The following is a 20,000-nucleotide window of genomic DNA, read 5'->3' on the forward strand; positions in this document are numbered from 1 at the left end:
GATGAGCAGTGTGCGGTGTGTAGGGAGGAGGGAGACCTGCAGCTGTGCAGCACGTGCCCCCGTGCATACCACCCCGACTGCCTGCACCCACCGCTGAGGACGCCCCCTAAGGGACTCTGGATGTGCCCCAAGTGCCAGAAGAAGGTATGCATGTAGGACTGTGGAACGCAAATACACACACACGCGCGCACGTATGGACACACACATGGACACGCACACGCACACGCACACGCACGCGCACGCGCACGCACACACGCGCGCGCGCGCGCGCACACACACACACACACACACACACACACACACACACACACACACACACACACACACACACACACACACACACACACACACACACACACACACACACACACACACACACACACACACACACGACTACTCAAACAAGACTGTCTATCATTTTTGACTGGACCAGGACAGGCACTGCCTTTAGATGACTGATTTAGGTCTTGGCTCAGCAGGCTTTGGATTTGGTGAACATGTGGCTGTTTAAGTTCATAGTAGCATGTGCAGTAGAGGTTCTTTGGGGTTTATTGGTATGTGTGGGAAAAGAACAGAGACTACTAAGGGGAACACTGAGAAAGATAATGATTTACTAGACTGACAAATATGTATACATCTGTAAATTATCTGTTGTTCTGACACAGACAGAGAGAGAGAGAGAGACAGAGAGAGAGAGAGAGAGAGAGAGAGAGATTTGGTTCGATATAAAATTAAGTAGCATGATACAAACAATACAGTAGTGTTACAGTAGATGATGAAATATAATTTGAAATGCTTCTTTGTGCTGAACAAGTGAACAAGTGAAAATCTGACATTGGAATCAGTATTCAATGGTTATTTATGATGCTAACAGTCTCCTTCCATTTGTCGTCCTCTCAGGTGCTGAATAAAGAGAACATGGCTTGGCCTCACAACTTTGTTCAGTCGTACGTCACACACAAATCAAGTAAGTTGCACAACTACAACCAACCCTTACAGTGACTCTTCAACTTCTGTTTTTCAATTTTAGAAACTAATTTCTCTTGATTTATCGGTTCCACTGTTTTCTTTCTCTCTACCTCACTCCCTATCCCCCTCCCTTGATCTTTCTTTCTTCATGTCCCTCTCACTCTCTTTCTCCCTCTTTTCTCTTTCTCCTTCCTTACATTTCCCACATTTCTGTCCTGTCACCCATCTCTTCCCCCTTTTGTCTCTCTCTTTCTCTCCACCCCTGCTGCCCTTCACCCTTTTCTCCTCCATCATTCTTCAATCCCTCCCTCCCTCCCTCCCTCTCTCTCTCTCCCAGTGAAAGAGGATGAGAAGAGGAAGTTGCTGCGTCGCAGCTGTGAGCTGAAGAAGGAGTGTACTCATCTCCAGGAGCAGGACCAGAGGCTCAGCTCCAACCTGCTGGTTAGTGATCATGACCTCAGTCAGTTAGTCAGTCAGTCACTTACTCACTCACTCACTCACTCACTCACTCACTCACTCACTCACTCACTCACTCACTCACTCACTCACTCACTCACTCACTCACTCACTCACTCACTCACTCACGTTACGCTCACTCACTCACTCACTCTATCACTCACTCACTCACGTTACGCTCACTCACTCACTCACTCACTCACTCACTCACTCACTCACGCTACGCTCACACACGACGCTGCTAGTTACTAGCTTCTCGCTCACTCGCCTACTCGCCACTCTCATGGAACGTTCGCTAAGCGTTCCCGTTGCTTTAACTGCCAATGCACAGACGAGAAGTACCGAACTCTGCATTCCAATTGGTTACTCGCCTCGGCTCGCTCAAAGTTAAAATATCCGCCCACATCGCATCGCTTGTACACTACTCGTCTACTCGCCTCCTCGTCTTGCTGGATCACATAGACATTCTATTGACTTCATTTGCTGAGCGAGTAACTAGCAGCGATGTGTGTGAATGAGGCTTCACTCACTCACTCACTCACTCACTCACTCACTCACTCACTCACTCACTCACTCACTCACTCACTCACTCACTCACTCACTCACTCACTCACTCACTCACTCACTCACTCACTCACTCACTCACCTCATGGCCAGAGGTGGTAAAAGTAAAATTAAAGCCAAGGTGTATCACCAGTACAACACTAGCACATTACATTACAAAGCTGTTACACCATGTACTTGATTTTACTTAATGAGGTAGAAGGGAAGCAAAAGTTACAAATGTTATAACATAAAATAAATGAAATAAATACATTCTCACCCCCACTGACCCTAGTTGTGAGACTCGAAATGACCTCCTTCATCCCTTCCTACCTCTCTCCAGAAATGCATGGACCTCAAGGACCGGTTGCTGGGCCAGCAGCGCGAGACTCAGGCCTCCCTGGAGAGACTCAAGGCCCTGATACGCCTCATCCAGAGAGACCAGGTCATCCAGGTCACCATGACGGCCACCACCAATGCCGGAGCCTCCCTGCTCTCCCTGCCCTGGATCAAGCCTGCAAACAGCAGCAGCAGCAGCAGCACTGGTGCCAGCAGCACCAATGGAGCCAGCAGCACCCATGGAGCCAGCAGCGCCCCCTCAGTCATCACAGTGCCATCTATGGGGCCGGGTGTGTTACTGCAGAAGAACCTGTCTCAGCCGCAGCCTCAGGGCAACTGACCATGTGTGGTGGTGTTGGAGGACACTGAGTAATGAAGTTCATTTGGAGTGGAGATGACATGCTATAACAAACAAAACAACCAACACGCAAGGCGATGAGAGTAAAAGAGCAAAATGTGTTTCTTCAAAAAAAAGGGACTTGTATACTTCATACACACCACTCCAGACATACAGTACATACATGTAAGGAAAACATTCTTGACATACGCACACACACACAAACACACACACACACACACACACACACACACACACACACACACACACACACACACACACACACACACACACACACACACACACACACACACACACACACACACACACACACACAAAGAGAGGTTATGAAAACATACAGAGGAAGGACAAATGCGATATTTACCTTGCGTGGATTTGTTGTTGTTGATGGAACTGTCTTATGTCTTATGGTTAGAAATATAAAAAAAGAACAAACACTATATCCTTCACTCGATTCATAACAAGTATTTTTTAAACCCAACACCTACAGTGCTTAAGAGATTTAGTTTCTTTTTTACTTATCATTTTTTTAAATTATTAATTTATTATCGTTCTTGGCCTTAATGTATTTATCAACTTTAAAAACACAGTGCCGCGAAGGATACATCAAAATAAGTATTTTCTGTGGCCAGATTTTTTTTTCTTTGTTACTTTGACTTAAAAAAGACGGGAAATAATGACTAATTGTTCGGTTTGTAGTGGGGAAGAATATTAGAGTAGTAGTTAGCTATGACTAAAAACCACAGACATATGAAATGGGTAAAAATGACTGTACATTGATATATCGGCGTAGATATTCGTTCTCATTCTTCTATGAACAATATTTGCCATATGAATTCAGGTGACAAGGGAAGAGGGGTGGGATTGGGGGATAAGGGTGGGGGTTGGGGTGGGGTGATGTTTCCATTGTGTATGTACGTACGGACGTTGCATATAAGCCTTCAAACAACAATGATTTAAAAAAAGAAAAGTAAAGAAAAAAAAACAAGCCGGATAGAAGAGAAAGGAGAAACAGAGAATAACTTTTTTTCAGTATTAATATAGTCAAAAAGAACAAAGAACAAAGTATTTAAGATGACTACAGAATTTAGCATTTCTAGTGGAGAATTTAGTATTTTCATGAAGCTGCCTGTTGTTAAACGGAGAGGAGTTGAAGTTCCGGAGGGGATCATTATGTACATAATCCGATCATGAAACGTTTCTGTAACGTTCATGCAGGTCCTTTTTGTTCTTTTCTCTCCCATGTCCTTTCTGAACTTCACCCTCTCCTATCCAAGCTTTCTTTATCATTTTGTATTTAGTTCAGGTGATATTTTTTGTACATTTTTACATTTTATTTTTGTTGGTGTTTTTTTCTCTCCCTAAAAATACCCATAGTTTCACCTGTGTGTTTATGACCCATTCATTCTCTGATCCTTTTTGTTCCTGTACTTTTTTCACCAGTATAGAAAATATGCCAAAAACCTTACTTTTTTTGTACTGGAAACTCCTACGATTCAGTCTTTTGGGTTTTAGTGTGTCCTCTCTGTGAACCTTGTTTTTTTTATTACACTTATATGCTCTTTGATTCAATTATCTTTTTTCCCTTGTATAACTTTCTAACAACTCAGCATTTTACTGGAGATAGAACTCGCTTGTATCAAAAAGTGGCATTTTTTTCTTTTACTTTTTAAATCTTTTGTATTTATTTTGGGAAAAAAAACCTGCTAGTCAACACAAATGAACACTGCCTCAATATCAAGAAAGTAGAGACAAATCCAGGGTTTCTTTCGTATCACATACTATTCCTTGTAAAGAAAAAAAAAGAAAATAGTCTAAACACAAAATACTGGTCAACTAGACTTTTTCTTTTTTAGTTGTGGTCGGGATAGTTTTGTTTGTGTGTCTGCGTTTGTGTCAGCTTGCTTGATCAGTCTTCCGGCTATGCCCTGGTGAAACAGGGTTTAACACACCATGACCCCACTGGCACTAGCATCATATTGGACTAGAGCAAAGTGTGGGCATGTGTCTCTATGTGTGTCCTTGACGTTAACCTTTGGGCCAACTCTGTGAGCACACACTTTGTCAACACGCATTCCCCCCCTTGGCTTTGTCTTAATAACCATATGTATGTGTGTGTATGTGTGTCTGCTCATACACACACACACACAGAACTGTAAGCATGTGGGCCAATGACACACTGTTTGATGAGTGATATGAACAAGCAAAGTCCTGCTATTTCCACAGTAGGAGGAATAACGAAACATTACTGTCATGACATAATAATGTATATGATCAAACAGCATTTTCTTTTGTTTCATTGTAGGAATTTAAAAGCAAGCTTTTTTTGTTTTTCATTTGTTTATTTAGCTCTTATCCCTGCATTTACTCATGCACTGATGTTAGAAACAGCACTCAGATCTTTGAAGTATTTCTAAAGAAGAACAAAAAAGATAAATGCAATACAGAGAACAAGAGACTGACCAATAAGATATCCATTTGTCCAGTCGCTGTTCTCCCAAGAACACAGAGGTCACTTTGTTCTGGCCTTAAGATCACTCCCATCTTTTTTCAAAAATGATTTAGCCATCAGTTATCGTGAAATTGGAAGACGAGAGGAGACAGTAGACGAGATGGGTGTTTTTGTAGCCCCAGGTCCATGACCTAGATCAACTCCACTCGTCCCTGTGATGGATGGCTGATATTGAGCTTCTCCACAGTAATGTGTTTTATTTATACCTTTCAAAACCCAGACAAGATCACGTATAACGTACAGTAAATAAAATCTCAAAATCACATCGCCATTTCTCTAGTCATTTAAGGGCTTTAAAAAAAGGTTCATATCAGATAGCGTGTATACAACTCTTGCCTGTTGAGATGACAGTGTTTCAAAATGACTTGGGACATTTTTCTTCTTAGTCCAAACATTTAGAAAAATATCATTAAAGTCATCATAATCATTGCTGCATATTTTTTTATGCATATCGACATTTTGGCCTTGTGTTCCACTCCCTCTCTGAACTTCCTGTTTGGATCATGTGACCCACACATCACCATGTTAACCACAGCAGCAAGAGATCGCCTAGCAACACACCTACAAACACATAATAACTAGTGGCCATAGGCTGATAAGACTAAAGCCGATACCAGAATGTACACCATCCCTCCATACATACATATCATTCCAGTCCCAGCTCGATTCAATTTTTCTCCCTTTGGCCAACTAGTTGAGGGACTCGTATTCAGATGCAAAGCAATCTCTTCTCTAAGGACATACAGTTCGTATAGCAAAGTGTTCACTCAAGTCACCACATTGAACACTATGGGTGGATCTTAAACTAGTAGCTCCCAAGAAGAAGAAGAAAAAGAGGTCGTTAGTGGTGGACAGTGATGGGCAATCTGGATTCATGAGTTATAATACGGTGCCACATATCCCATATCACCTGGTTTTGCCTGTCCAATTCAACCAGTTAGGTTCACCTACTTGAATTGAGCAGGTAAAACCTGGTAATTTGGAATATGTGGCACTGGATTGTAAACAAAATTGTCCAGGTTGTTCTGCACTGGTGGTGGTGGTGGTGGAGGTGGTGGAGGTGAAGAGGCCTAATGGTCCAGTACTCATTTATTTCACCCCCTTTTTTAGGAGGCTAGACTTCCAGCCTTCTTTTCATCCCTCCGGTCCCCTTGCATTTTCCCAGAATCTGCTCCGGGAGAAACTGTGCTGTGCTAATACAGATCTATTTTAATACACGCAACACTACGTTTGAACAGAGAAGAGAAGAAAAAAATAAATAAAAACCTTTTTTATATTCTTTTATCAATAAACAAAAAAGAGAGTGGGAAGGGATACAAAAAATATAACAATGACAAAGTGGAAAGGAAAAAAAAAACATTTCTATTGTTTGCCAATTATGCATTCTTAGCTCGCAACATTTGATATGTCCTTTGGAACGCAAAGAAAAACTGGGAGTGAGGAGGAAGAAAGGAAGAGCGCAAGAAAAAAGAAAACACGCCACCAAGTTTTAGATTGAAAATGTCTTTTTGGACTGTTGAAGTAGTGTTTTCTTTTTTTCATTGTCATGAACACGAGGGGGCTGTCCAGTGGATAGTGTGTATAGGAAAAGTGTTTGTCTTACATATGCCAATGTAGTTTTTTCTTCTTCTTCATGACGCATTAAACGTTGATTGATGGAAGTTGGTAAATGGTAAAGAGTAGTCTTACTTTTTTGTACCAAGTTCTTACAAAAAACTGATTCATTAATAAATAAAACTACCAAAAATCCTTCCTGTTGTCATTGTGTGTGTTAACTTTTTTTTGTTTTTTAAAAAACAACTTGATAGTACAAGTCATTGGGCTCCAAACTGTAACAATAGACAATGCATCAAGTGACACATTTAGAAACACACAGGGCGCGCACATGCACACGCACACGCACACACACATCTACCATAGGTGACTATGTCAACATGAGAGGTTACAGGGTACACCCTCAGTGTCAGATACTGACACCTGGTCACATGAAGTAAAACATTGAGAGACTGCGGTTGCTTCTCTACATATAGCAGAAGAAAAACGGAGCCCTTGTAATTCTAGCCCACTGCCAGGGCACAATGTGTGGATATGTATGAATAAAGCTCAGCGTTCCAACAAGATGGAATGCAGCACTCACTCACTCACTCCCTGCCTCCCTGAAAACACCTCAGCCCAGACAAACTAATAGACGGTTGCCCAGGTAACATGTCCAGATCTCTGCAGCAGTCACACCTCTGTTCCAATTGCTTTTGACACGTGACAACAAAGCGACAAAAGACCTACAAATGATGAAAAGACTGGTGCTTGTGTGGCGGATGGGCTAGTCACTGGGGAGCAGCACCACATGAGATGCTCGACGTTATCGGACATGGCAATGTCGGCCGAGAAAAAAAAAGAAGAAGCTTTTTATGTGTCGACCGTCCTGCCAGGTCGGGTATCGTGCTGTGCACCTAACAAGCACCAGTCTGACTAAGGGTGGGATAAAGCAGGATGTGAGAAAATGAGCTCTCTCACACTGATGCCCTGCCAGGTCCCTGTGTAGCCATTGCTGTTAAGTGCTTGCTGCCGTTTTTCTTTTTTTCCCCCGTTTCCCCCCCCCCATTCTTTCTTTCCCCCCGCCTAGCCAGCCTTCAAGGTTATCTCCAGTGCAGCTGCAAGCGAAGCAGTGTTGCCATGGTGATTTCTGGCTTAAAAGGAATCTTTCTCTCTCTTTCTCTCTCTCTTTCATACCTCCTCATAGCATATAGTCCTTTTGAGGACTAGGTACACCATAACACTTATATTTTAGAGACATAACACCTTTATATTTACATTAGAGAAAACAGATATACATACACATATGTTGGTATGTGTTTACACAATATACATCCTTGTAACAAAAATCATTTGACCTAAAAACAGTCTTTCAAATCCCCCCTTCCCATCCCATCAATATATACTGATATCAACATGAAAAAAGCATTGCAACAACAAATACCTCCAAGGTCCTAAGGAGATGGAGTGATACAATTTCATTTTTCTCTTTTCGAGTGTCTGTGTATACAGTTTTTCATTTCAACAGGGCATATACATAAATAGGAATGTTGGATTGCACATACAGAGGACTGAAAATTAAGCATCCGTTTCTGTTCATTCTATTAAATCTCTAAATATTGTGACTCACACTGCCAGAAACGTCACAATATTTTATTAGGAGAACCGGGAGATGGGTGTTGCGGACTTTATTTTCACTGACTTTGCTTGTCCTGCACCCATTTTTGAGATGGATGTGCGTGTTTTTTTCTTTGTTAAACTAGGTTTGCACATACAGTCCATCCATCAGCCTCCTCTTCTGACAGTAGGTTTTGGCAGTGGGCTCAGCAGGTAATGTGCAAGAGCAGGGCAAATGCAGGGAAGTTCAGGCTGAGGCTGGTGAGGGGACGATCTGGGTGTCTGGACAACGACAGCCAAACATGGGGTTGTAGTAGTGTTAGTAGTAGTAGGACTAGTACTCAATTAGTGCATAGTGCAGGTGGTGTTTGACCAGGGAAATTCAGTATGTGTGTGTGTGTGTGTGTGTGTGTGTGTGTGTGTGTGTGTGTGTGTGTGTGTGTGGTTGTTACAGGTGAGGCCAAACTAGTGTCTTGACGGTAGAACCAGAGCACCTGCCTATTAGGGCCAACAGAGGGCATAGTCCAGAAGGTCTGGTCAGGTTGATGTTCAGGAGATACTCGTCAGGGGAGCACCTGTGCATCTGGACGACAACTGAAGATTGTAGCGTAATTTTCAAAGGACGTTTGAAGCAGGTGTGGTACGAACCAAACGTCTGAACCAGTTAGCCTTCAAGTGATGAAGCAGAGAATGCAGGCACACCAATGACTTAAAGGAAATGAGGAATGTCCGCGAAACTATTCTATGCTCCCAAATACTTAATGCCACAACATTTTGGATGTGCAGTTCTTCAAAATATTTAATGGCACGATGTTTCGGACACTCACTCCCAAAGGACTGAGCATCTGAAATGCTGTGCCATTAACATTATATTAATATTATTTTAAAAATATTTTTGGGAGTATAGAACAGTGTTGTGGACATTTCTGGTTTCCTTCCGGTGGTGGTCATCAGGGCAGCACCTGTGCGTCTGGGCAGCGGCAGCCGAAGATGGTGGCGTAGTGCTCCACCAGCAGCTCGGTGAAGATGTTGAGGGGGGTGAGGGCACGCAGGGACACGGTGCCCTGAGGGGGGCGTGCCAGGTTCACCCCGAACACGCACGCCAGGTTGGAGGGACTCATCTTGTTCTCGATACTGTGCTGGGAAACCTGGGGGGGGGGATAGAGGGGGGGGATATGGAGAGAGACAGAGAGGTTAAAGACAATACTAATGAGTAAATACAAAATGCACTCCTGATATCTATATAAGAAGAAAAAAAACAGGTTATGTTTGGAGATCATTTCTGTGCATGCACGTGTGTGTGTGTGTGTGTGTGTGTGTGTGTGTGTGTGTGTGTGTGTGTACTGTACATATACTGTATGTGTGTGTATGTATGCGGTCATCATCTTGCCTGATTTTCATAGACTTCAGATCACGTACCGCGATTCTGGTCTGACCAGGACTATAACGATTAGTGTTTCCAAATGGCCTGGTTAACCCGCCTCCCTCGGCTTGCTACTGGTTGAGGGCTGTGCCGAAGTTTAAATCAAACATTTCTTAGTCCCAATAGCACGTCTCTGCTTAAACCACGTCACTGCCTTGAACACGCCTCTACCCAGGACGGCTGGAAATGCTCAGTTGATTGGTTCCAGACAAAGTGGGTGGAGATCCTGCTGTAGCTGGATCAGAGATTCTACTTGAACAAGCTCCTGGCCCTACTGTGTGTAGCTGAGCCGAAGGCGTTGCGTCACCAGTAGGGCGGAGCCCGGCTAGTCATCACCATGCTTGAGAAAGAAAGTGAAAGCGGTGAATAAGTACCGAGAACGATCTTTAAAGACAGGAATGAGGTAGGCGGAATGCAAAAAGAAAACCACCTTGAGTGATGAATTGATTTCAACCACCTTGCCTCCCTCTTTGCAAAACATTATGTTGCATAGAGAGCACCCATCATTACATCTTAGTGGAAGAAGGGACCTTGTAAAGGCGTGACAAATGACAAACGACACGACACAAACAAAATGTTCTACACAGAGTAGAGGAGGTGAAGGAGAGGCGGAGGGCATGACGACTAGCAATGTTTCAGACAAAGAGACAGAAGGACTGTGATGATTGGAAGGAAATGACACCTACAGCACACAATGCAAAATAGGCAGACTTTAAAGACAGAGTGTTCTGATATCGCTTGAAAATCAAGGACGCGATGTATATACATATACAGCACAGGTTGGTTTGTGCATATACAGACCACACTGAAAGTGGAGACTAAACACTTACAGTAAATCAGGTTTAGGATTAAAATGTATTAAGTGCAGTACTTACTATCTAAAAATGAATGAATGATTTTTTTGTTGGCGTTGCAAAAACAAATGCAAATGCAGAAGCCTGCTGTAGTGCGAGAGCTTTGAGCGACGTAGCTTTGATGTAATTAACATTCACAGCCTCTCGTCTTAACACCCGCACCGATTCAAAACCATTCACACGTTTCCTTTCCTTCCTGTGGCATTCAAGTAGGGATAAAAAGGCACTAAGGCAAAACCCTTACTGTGATGTTTGTCGACTCAACAAGCCTCTTTTAAAGCCTTCGTCATCATTTCACACACACACAGTGATGGAGTGGGTCTACAGCACAGCTCAACCAAGACTATATTTACATGTACTGCTGCAAACAGATATTTTCCTAAATAACTTTGTTCTCTCATCATCTGTGAATCTGCATAAATATGCTGTTGACTAGCCATCCTTAAATCCTGTATCATAAGCCTATAGGCGGCAGTGTAGAGAGAAAGAGCCAGGCACACTGTGCACGTAGCCATTTTTTTCAGTTTTCATGCAAAAAGGAAACTGAAGTTTTCACAAATCTCCCCTTTAGTCAGAGTTTAAAGGAGGAATCATTTTCAGGGGCAAAATCTCAATTTGAGCATGACTAAAAGGCACATACGATGGGGAACAGTCTCAGTTTTTATATAAGAAAAAAAAAACATATATTTCTATATGGTGTGTGTGTGTGTGTGTGTATGTGTGTGTTTCTCTCTGTATACTTTAAATAGATCACAATGGTTGATTTTTATATTCCTACAATTTCATCACAAAACGTTGTGTGTGTGTGTATGTGTGTGTGTGTGTGTGTGTGTGTGTGTGTGTGTGTGTGTGTGTGTGTGTGTGTGTGTGTGTGTGTGTGTGTGTGTGTGTGTGTGTTGCCTGCTTTGCACATGCAGAACATCTTGCACTCCGAAATAATCGAGTAAAGGAAGAAGGAAAGCATATTTCAGATTGCCAACCATTATATTATAGGGTGAGGTAACACTTGTCTCATGGTGTGTGTGTGTCTGTGTGTGTGTGTGTGTGTGTGTGTGTGTGTGTGTGTGTGTGTGTGTGTGTGTGTGTGTGTGTGTGTGTGTGTGTGTGTGTGTGTGTGTGTGTGCGCGTTCCTGTGCATGCATGTTGATCCATCAATCGAGTAAGCAGTGAATGATAGGAAACAGGAACACTGCAGGAGTTTCCATCCTTTCCTTTCCAAGGGAGGGGGGAGCTGTGCCTGCGAGTGGCTGAAGGAGAGAGCTCTTTTTGGGGCCAGAGAGGGTGGAGGGCATGGCTTATCTGCCAGAGGTGGTAGTTTCTACAGCCAAAATGGAGGTGACGACATGACAAGAAACGGATAACGGTGACTAACGATTCCCAGGCGCTCCTAGTGGATTTCCCCAGCCGTGCATGAGTGTGTGTGTGTGTGTGTGTGTGTGTGTGTGTGTGTGTGTGTGTGTGTGTGTGTGTGTGTGTGTGTGTGTGTGTGTGTGTGTGTGTGTGTGTGTGTGTGTGTGTGTGTGTGTGTGTGTGTGTGTGTGTGTGTGTTTTGGCTCACCATGTTGAGGAAGCAGACCAAGTACTTGAGCACAATGTAGTTGTGTTCAGCCAGGGACTCCACTATGCGCTTGCAGGTCGACACCCGAAGGCTGCTTTCAACTCCTGACACAAACACACCAAACACACACAAATGTAAGGCCACCATCATCACCATCCTACCCCAGCTAATGTTACTGTTACACTTAAAGTTACTGTTAAACTTAAAGATACCCTAGACAACCTTTTCAGCAACACTACTGGGCAACAGTACGATAAGATTTTATTTGGACACATTTTTGTTATCATAGCATTATCAGAAAAGTAGGTGCCATCTATCTATCTATAGTATCTATAGTATCTATCTATCCATTCATCCATCCATCCATTTATCTATCTATAGTATCCATCCATCCATCCATCCATCCATCCATCCATCCATCCATCCATCCATCCATCCATCCATCCATCCATTTACTGGTGATGTCGAGTATGCGGTCGTAGAGGGCGAAGGTGAAGAGGGGTTCAGGCAGCTCCCTGAGGAAGGTCTTGAGGATGACGGCGGGGACATGGACATCACCATACTGCTGGTAGTCCACTGGCTTACCTGCGGAGGACACGCAAGTGGAGAAGGGGACGTGAGAGGAGGGAGGGAGGGAGGCACACCTGTGTGTGTGTGTGTGTGTGTGCGCGCGTGTGTGCATGTCTGTGCGCGTGTGTGTGTCTGCCTGCGTGTGTGTCTGCCTGCGTGTGTGTCTGCCTGCGTGTCTGCCTGCCTGCGTGCCCTTGCACATGCGGCATATCAAACAGGAGAGTAGCACTGAAGCTCATAGTGCATGCGTGTGTGTGTGTGCACATCCAAATGTGTTTGTGCGCTCCTGCGGCATGTCAAAGATCTGAGGACTTCAAACGATCAGATGTCTGCATGCTTGGTTCAATACACTCACCCACCTTGGAGATTTGGTGGTTTGCCTGTGTGTTACACACTGGGAAGTGCATGCCAATACCACACTAAGAGCTTAAGAGATTTGTACTGTGATTAAGTCAAGTCAATCGTGACCCGTCTGCCGTCATGTGTGTGTGTTTGAGTGTGTGAGTGTGTTACAGAGTAGGACAGTGTGTATGTATGCGTGTATACGTGTGTGCGTGTGTTGTTCTGTAATTAACTCAAACCCCCCTTGCGTTCAATTGTGACCTGAAATGGAGCTGCCTGGCTCAGGCATGGTTAACTCTGTAAATAACACTTACTCGGAACACCTCTGTGTGTGTGTGTGTGTGTGTGTGTGTGTGTGTGTGTGTGTGTGTGTGTGTGTGTGTGTGTGTGTGTGTGTGTGTGTGTGTGTGTGTGTGTGTGTGTGTGTGTGTGTGTACGTGTGTGTGTGTGTGTGTGTACGTGTGTGTGTACGTGTGTGTGTACGTGTGTGTGTACGTGTGTGTGTGTGTGCGCCTACTGTGGGGAATACTGCTTAGGACCAAGCAATCGGACTGTTCCATGGATCAGTGCTAGTTTACGGAGAGAGGAGATGGACAGAGGAGGGATAAGATGGAGAGGGAAGGTGAGATAGAGGGTAGGGATAGATGGAGGGCAGGGATGGAGGTCAGGATAGGGGGTATGTGCGTGCTTTGGGAACTAATGGAGTGGAAGAGAGACTGAAAATGGACACTTTTCTTCATCTACAGACCACCTCCCTTCATCCCTCCTCCCTATACTCCCCCTAACCGTTTCTACCACCACCACCACCACCACACTGTGGTGCAATCAGACCCGCAGAACCAACTATCGTCTATTAGAGTAAGAAAAGTCAAACTCCGCTCACTCAATGTAAAGGAGTGTGCTCAGGGAATGTGCGTTGTTCCATCCTTCTTGGGTGGCTTGCATAATATGTGTGCTACTGCCATCTACTTGTAGCCCACATAATATGTGTGCTACTTCCACAAATGAAACTCCACTAATTCTCAACCTTAAGTCTCCAAAGGTCTCCTAACCTAAGGTCTCCTAAAGGGGCGTTCACCCAATGTCACATGGATCCCGGAAAAGTATGAGCCCAAGGTATCTTACTCTTATAGACGATTGTTGTGCAGAACCTTCTAGACAAAGAGGAGGGATACTGTATAGTAAGACCATCTCCCAATTCCCCTCCCATAATCCTCACCTCCTCCATCCCACTGGCCCCAGTGTAATGGAATCAGACCTCCACACACCACCATCCCCACACTCCTCCTCCCATACTCCAGTACCCCTCCCCTTCCCACCACTGTCAGTCCACTGACCCCAGTGAGATGTAATCAGAACAGCAGGCCCTCCTAGCTCAAAGCCATACTCAGATCACCTCCCTTTACCACTTCCACACTCCACTAACCCTCCTCTACCCACCATTGCCAATCTGCGAAGCCCTGTGTGATGGAATCAGACCTACACACCACCATCCCCACCATCTCCTTCTCCCATCCTCCACCACCCCATTGACCCCTGTGTGATGGGATGAGACCTGAAGACCATCCCAGTCCAATTCCATACCCTCACACCACACCACCCCCTTCTAATAGCCTCCTGTAGCTGTGTGAGGGAATCAGGCCTGAAGGAGATCGCAATGGTGGATCGAAATGTTGCCGTTATTAATGAAATTAAGTTTATTTTTCTTTGGAGCTCATACCCAGTGTGCAGACCACTTTGTCACACCGTCTACCACTTTTGTCTGGCACCTAGATCGTTGTTTTTGTGAATGTGCACACCCCAACCTCACAACACCCAAGTCGGCCACCTTGACAACCAATACCTTCCACCTTGACCAGGGAGGTATTCCAAACATTAAGTGGTAAATCTGCTCCATGGGAGTTACTAGTCTAGAAATAGATTGAGGATTTCAGGACGGATGTTAGAGGCCCTATGGTATGTTGTTGGGGGTTCACAGGCATGAAAATAGAGTTATTAAAAGTGTGATTTTAATGCTGTATGAAAAAGGAAATAAAGAGGCTTGGCCTTCAGGCCCCCTTTGATTCCTGGGCCCCTGGCCGTGGGCCCGGTAGGGCCATGCAGTAAATTCATCCTTGGTGATGGAGTCAGATCTGTAGACCCCCACCCCAGGTCAACTAGAGGGAAACAACTGAGGAACAAATATCAAGATGGCATCTGTGAAGGAATTCAGAGCCCCCACCCTCAAAAAATCCCTAAGTTCCCTCCTGTCCCCAATCCCCCACCCTCCCTGACACGCACGCACGCCCTCTCTGCCACTGATGGCATCAGAGAATCTGTGTGGGGGGGACTGAGCTCTATCTATCGATCTTTCCCCTTCCTGGCAGCCAGAGATAAAAACAGAACAGACCAAAATACCAAATACCCCTCCTCCCCCCAAAAAACCCCCACAGTGTGTGAGTATGTGTGTGTCTGTGTGATGACGTGTGAGTATAAAAAAAGAATATCAGTGACTCTGTGTGTGTTTGTGTGTGTGTGTCTGTGTGTGTTTGTGTGTGTGTGTCTGTATGTGTCTGTGTCTGTGTCTGTGTGTGTGTGTGTGTGTACTGCCAGGCGACCCCCTCCCAATAGAAGTGCTTAGACCAGCTCTGAGGAACACTCTGAACTCCATGTGGAACATGCTAAGCTCCATAGTTCAGCAGACTAGGTTCTCATTATACCGCTCTCCTCTGTCTTGATTGCCAACCACTCACAACCACTGAGCTTGGCCTGGCTCGTTATCAGCTATGGGCTCACCCTGATCTCACAGAATTCCAAGCAATGAACATGGACGGACCATTGGAACATGGAATCCGCGGCAGTGTCACTGATTTTGCCAAAATTCTGTATAGGGGTCGCAGAAGTGTTTTCCGTGGTGTGGTGTGTGTGTGGTGTGTGTGTGTGTGTGTGTGTGTGTGCCCGTGTGTATGTGTCTGTGTGGCCGTATGTATGACTGTCTATGACTTTTGAGGGCATGGTTAAGGGGTTCGGAACAAAATAGTGAGTGTGTGAGTGTGTGGTGTATGTGTATGTGTATGTGTGCCTGTGCGTGTGCGTGTGCGTGTGCCTGTGCGTGTGCGTGTGCGTGTGCGTGTGTGTGTGTGTGTGAAAGAAGAATATCAGTGTGCGTGTGTCCGTAGCTTACCCAGGTTATAGAGTTTCTTGATGTCCTTGATGAGTTGAACTCGTACAGACCTCCTGAAGATGCCCTCTGTCTGCAAGCCTGGGGCAGAGAGAGGAGGAGAGGTGGAAGGGGGGAGTGGAGGAGGTGGAACGAGGAGTGGAGAGGTGGAAGCGATCAGTGGAGGAGGCAAGGAGGGGTGGAGAGGTGGAAGAGAAAGAGGAGAGTGGAGGAGGCAGAGAGAGGTGGAGAAGTGGAAGAGAGGAGAAGGGTGGACATGGAGGAGGGAAGTGGAGATGTGGAAGAGGGGTGGGGGAGAAAGGGGTTAGGCTGTGGAACCACCAACCATGATTACTGTATTGGACACAACAGCTGGCTAATACAGTGTAACTAGCCACCTACTGCCCGCCATTAAAGGGGTATGCCACTATTTTGGGGCTTAATACAGTTAAAATCGTTGGCTGGGGTTTATAAAGGTGGTAAAGTGTCTTATTTTTCATGTTAAGCGTTGTCTTGCTTTAAGACAAGTTAAAAGAGGAAATATGTCGCTAAGCTAGTGAAAGTCAATGGATCCGTGTAGCATTGTAGCATGCTACATGGATCCATTGACTTTCACTAGCTTAGTGACATGCTCCCTCTTTTAACTTGTCTTAAAGCAAGACAACGGCTTACATGAAAAATAAGACACTTTACCACCTTTATAAACCCCAGCCAACGATTTTAACTGTATTAAGCCCCAAAATAGTGGCATACCCCTTTAATGACATACGACCACTGATTGCCATCATTCATGGTGCAAACATGCACATACTGTATTACAGCATGAAATAGAACAAGCTTTTCATTATTTGCACACAGAACAGAACTCACCCTTTTCCTTGATGAAGAACACAGTTTGAGTCATCACGGGCGGTATACGAACTCCGTTGTTTTTGTCTCGGACACTAGGAGGAAAGCAGCGAGTGCAGTGAGTTAGTTCACTCATTCCATGGTTTCTACTGTATACAGTAGTGCAAGGACAGATTTTGCCTTCGGAGGAAAGACGCCACATAAGGCACAAAAGATGAGTCTATGCATCATTTAAATCAGGGGTGTCAAACTCAAATTGGCAGAGGGCCAAAATCAATATATATTTTTTACAAAAATGGACTGCAATTGCTCATGTTTAAACAGATTCCCATCATAGTTAAAATGTGCCTGCACATATTCTGTTGCATTTGAGTGTGAGTTGTTTCAATGGCCTGGGTCCACTCATATTCTTGTGATATACGCATTTTTATGTTCAAATCTTAATACTACTGGTGTATGTGGGCCAACTGTAATGCACATTTGAAATGGTCTCACGGGCCAAATAAAATGGCTCCGCGGGCCAAATTTGGCCCCCGGGCCTGAGTTTGACATCCCTGATTGAAATAATATTGAGTACAGATAGCTCTCGTGTTACATTAGAGTGTATACACTTGTCGTCGAGTGTGTGTGTACAGTACATACAGGAGAGTGTAGGTATACACTTGCACTTACTACTGCAGGCTGACCCCAAACTGCTGAGTGGGGAGGGGGGGTCGTGGGGGTGGGACTTTGACTGAGGGCGGGGGTCCACCTTTCTGACTGGCACGCAGCTTCTCGTCATGTCTGTTTGCAACACACGGTAGTCGTGGATACGGCACATGCAAAGGAAAACGAGAACAAAGCCATAATGCTATGCTTTAGAAAGTGCAATGCAGATTAACAGCATATTGACTGATGAAAGTGGCATGCGGGTCAGCCATGGCCTAATGGCTAAGGAGTAGGTCTTTGGATTAGAGGGTTGCAGGTTCAAATCCCACCCTGACTGTGAGCAAGGCACCCAGTCCCACAGTTTGCATTGTATCCAATACCCTGTAATAAGTCACTTTGGATAAGAGCATCAGCAAAGTAAAATGAAGTCTGATGATGATTTTGAAGTAGTCATGGAAAACTACTAAGTTTGAGAATACGTAGGTCACCCTTAGCCTGGGAAATCCCATGCTGCTTTGTACAATTCTTCCGATCTGAAAGACAGTCTGTGAGATAGTCTCTTGTTAACCAGGAAAGGTCACCCTAGAGTTGAGAAGAGGAACTGTCTGTCATAGCGAGGTAGAGAGAGAAGACCAAGGGTGCGTTCCAATATGCAACCTTGCTTCCTCCGCTTGTGCTTGTGGACTCGTACCAGGAAGTAATATGTCATGATGACATCACTGACAACAGCATTATATTTCAATATCTTGCAAAAGCTCAATTGTAAAGTCTTTTTCTCATTTGCAATTGGGATGGTGAATGAAAAACAGTCCCCCAAAAGTTGTTGTGGCTAGGCTGACAGCTGGGAAACTTTATTGTTTTCTCCACGGAGGAGGGGCCAGGAGGCGGGGCGAGGCCACACGTACAAGTGGAGGAAGCAAGGTCGCATATTGGAATGCATCCCTACTGCTCCAGCCTTATTTAGTATGATGATTGCTCATGGCAATGCGAACAGGATAGGGCCTTTTCATCCTTCTGCAAACTGATGAATGCTAAAATAACTACTTCAGTAGTAGCAGTTTCCAAATGTTGCTTTAACATTACAGTATGAATGGTCTTCCTTCCTTCCTTCCTTCATTCATTCATAATAGATGATCTTCAAATGCAGTACTTATGACCTCCTCCAACTCCCTTCTGCTCCTCCACTATCTTCCCTTCTCCTCCATTAACTTCCCTTCTCCTCCACTAACTTCCCTTCTCCTCATCTCCATTTCTGCTCCTCCACTATCTCCCCTTCTCCTCCACTATCTCCCCTTCTCCTCCACTATCTCCCCTTCTCCTCCACTATCTCCCCTTCTCCTCCACTATCTTCCCTTCTCCTCCACTATCTTCCCTTCTCCTCCACTATCTTCCCTTCTCCTCCACTATCTTCCCTTCCCCTCCACTATCTCCCCTTCTCCTCATCTCCATTTCTGCATTAGCTCTAAGTAGGGCTATAACAATACACTGAACTCACGACTCAGTTCGTATCATGATTTTTGATATACGGTTCGATATACCCCACGATTTCTGAAATGTATCTCATATGAAGCTTGGAAGCACAATCACATCGAATCATGGTTGTTTTCTGGACTGAAGGATAACAAAAACTTTGAAAGTGCGTATACTGCCCCCTTACATCACGATACAGTATTGTGACATTGAGTATCACGATTTCTCGGTTCGATCCAATATCGTTACAGCTCTAGCTCTAAGTCAAATGCTCAGCTTGGAGCAGGCTTCACTCTAAAATACTTCAATTGTGAGGGTGCTGGACCAAATGCTCAACTCAATTTGTCAAGAAAGAGGCCGCACCTTGCATTTTTATGCAAGATGGGGAGAACAAATCAACCATCTCTTAATGCACCACCCACCCTGCTAACCAACCACCTGCTCACCATTCCCAGGGAGAATAAGTCAACCCTCCTTTGCATCGTGTGTGTGTGTGTTTGTGTGTGTGTGTGTGTTCTCTCTCGTCCGCATAAATATTCATCAGCCAACCAGGCAGGCAGGCAGGCAGGCAGTTTAGTTTTGTCTGGCCGTGCTCTGAATAATTGCCGTGTTAACGGGAGTGAGGCAGGGAGATGAGCAAATATCAATACAAATGAAGCCTGACAACACCAGGCCTGCTCCCAGGCAACACCGGGCCTGCTCCAAGGCATCTGCTCCTGGGGTAGTGAAGCAACATCAGGGCCCCTGGAGGACACTGCGGAGATGTCAATATCTCACACCAGGGAAGCCGACAGGGGGAGACAAAGGGGTCAGCTACCCC

General features: G+C 44.9%; 2 protein-coding genes across 2 annotated transcripts in view; one reads left to right on the top strand and one right to left on the bottom strand.

Moving 5' to 3' along the window:
- The window catches only part of phf21b (PHD finger protein 21B), a 183,691-nt gene extending 180,841 nt beyond the window's left edge, over window positions 1-2,850 (top strand). The window contains exons 10-13 of the mRNA XM_063218130.1: window positions 1-144; window positions 901-967; window positions 1,307-1,410; window positions 2,312-2,850. The exon at window positions 1-144 is cut by the window's left edge and continues 15 nt beyond it. Coding sequence (XP_063074200.1) covers window positions 1-144; window positions 901-967; window positions 1,307-1,410; window positions 2,312-2,647 — 651 coding nt within the window. The 3' untranslated portion in view covers window positions 2,648-2,850. The remainder of the gene's footprint in view (window positions 145-900; window positions 968-1,306; window positions 1,411-2,311) is intronic.
- Window positions 2,851-8,861: 6,011 nt separating this feature from the next.
- LOC134463633 (rho GTPase-activating protein 8-like) overlaps window positions 8,862-20,000 on the bottom strand; it is a 24,563-nt gene continuing 13,424 nt past the window's right edge. Inside the window, exons 8-13 of the mRNA XM_063216820.1 lie at window positions 17,735-17,845; window positions 17,084-17,157; window positions 16,238-16,315; window positions 12,619-12,747; window positions 12,163-12,266; window positions 8,862-9,475 (exon numbers count right to left, since the gene is read on the bottom strand). Of these exons, the coding sequence (XP_063072890.1) occupies window positions 9,278-9,475; window positions 12,163-12,266; window positions 12,619-12,747; window positions 16,238-16,315; window positions 17,084-17,157; window positions 17,735-17,845 (694 nt within the window). The 3' untranslated portion in view covers window positions 8,862-9,277. The remainder of the gene's footprint in view (window positions 9,476-12,162; window positions 12,267-12,618; window positions 12,748-16,237; window positions 16,316-17,083; window positions 17,158-17,734; window positions 17,846-20,000) is intronic.

Source organism: Engraulis encrasicolus, chromosome 15 (genome assembly GCF_034702125.1).
Source record: "Engraulis encrasicolus isolate BLACKSEA-1 chromosome 15, IST_EnEncr_1.0, whole genome shotgun sequence".
Taxonomy (NCBI): Eukaryota; Metazoa; Chordata; class Actinopteri; order Clupeiformes; family Engraulidae; genus Engraulis; species Engraulis encrasicolus.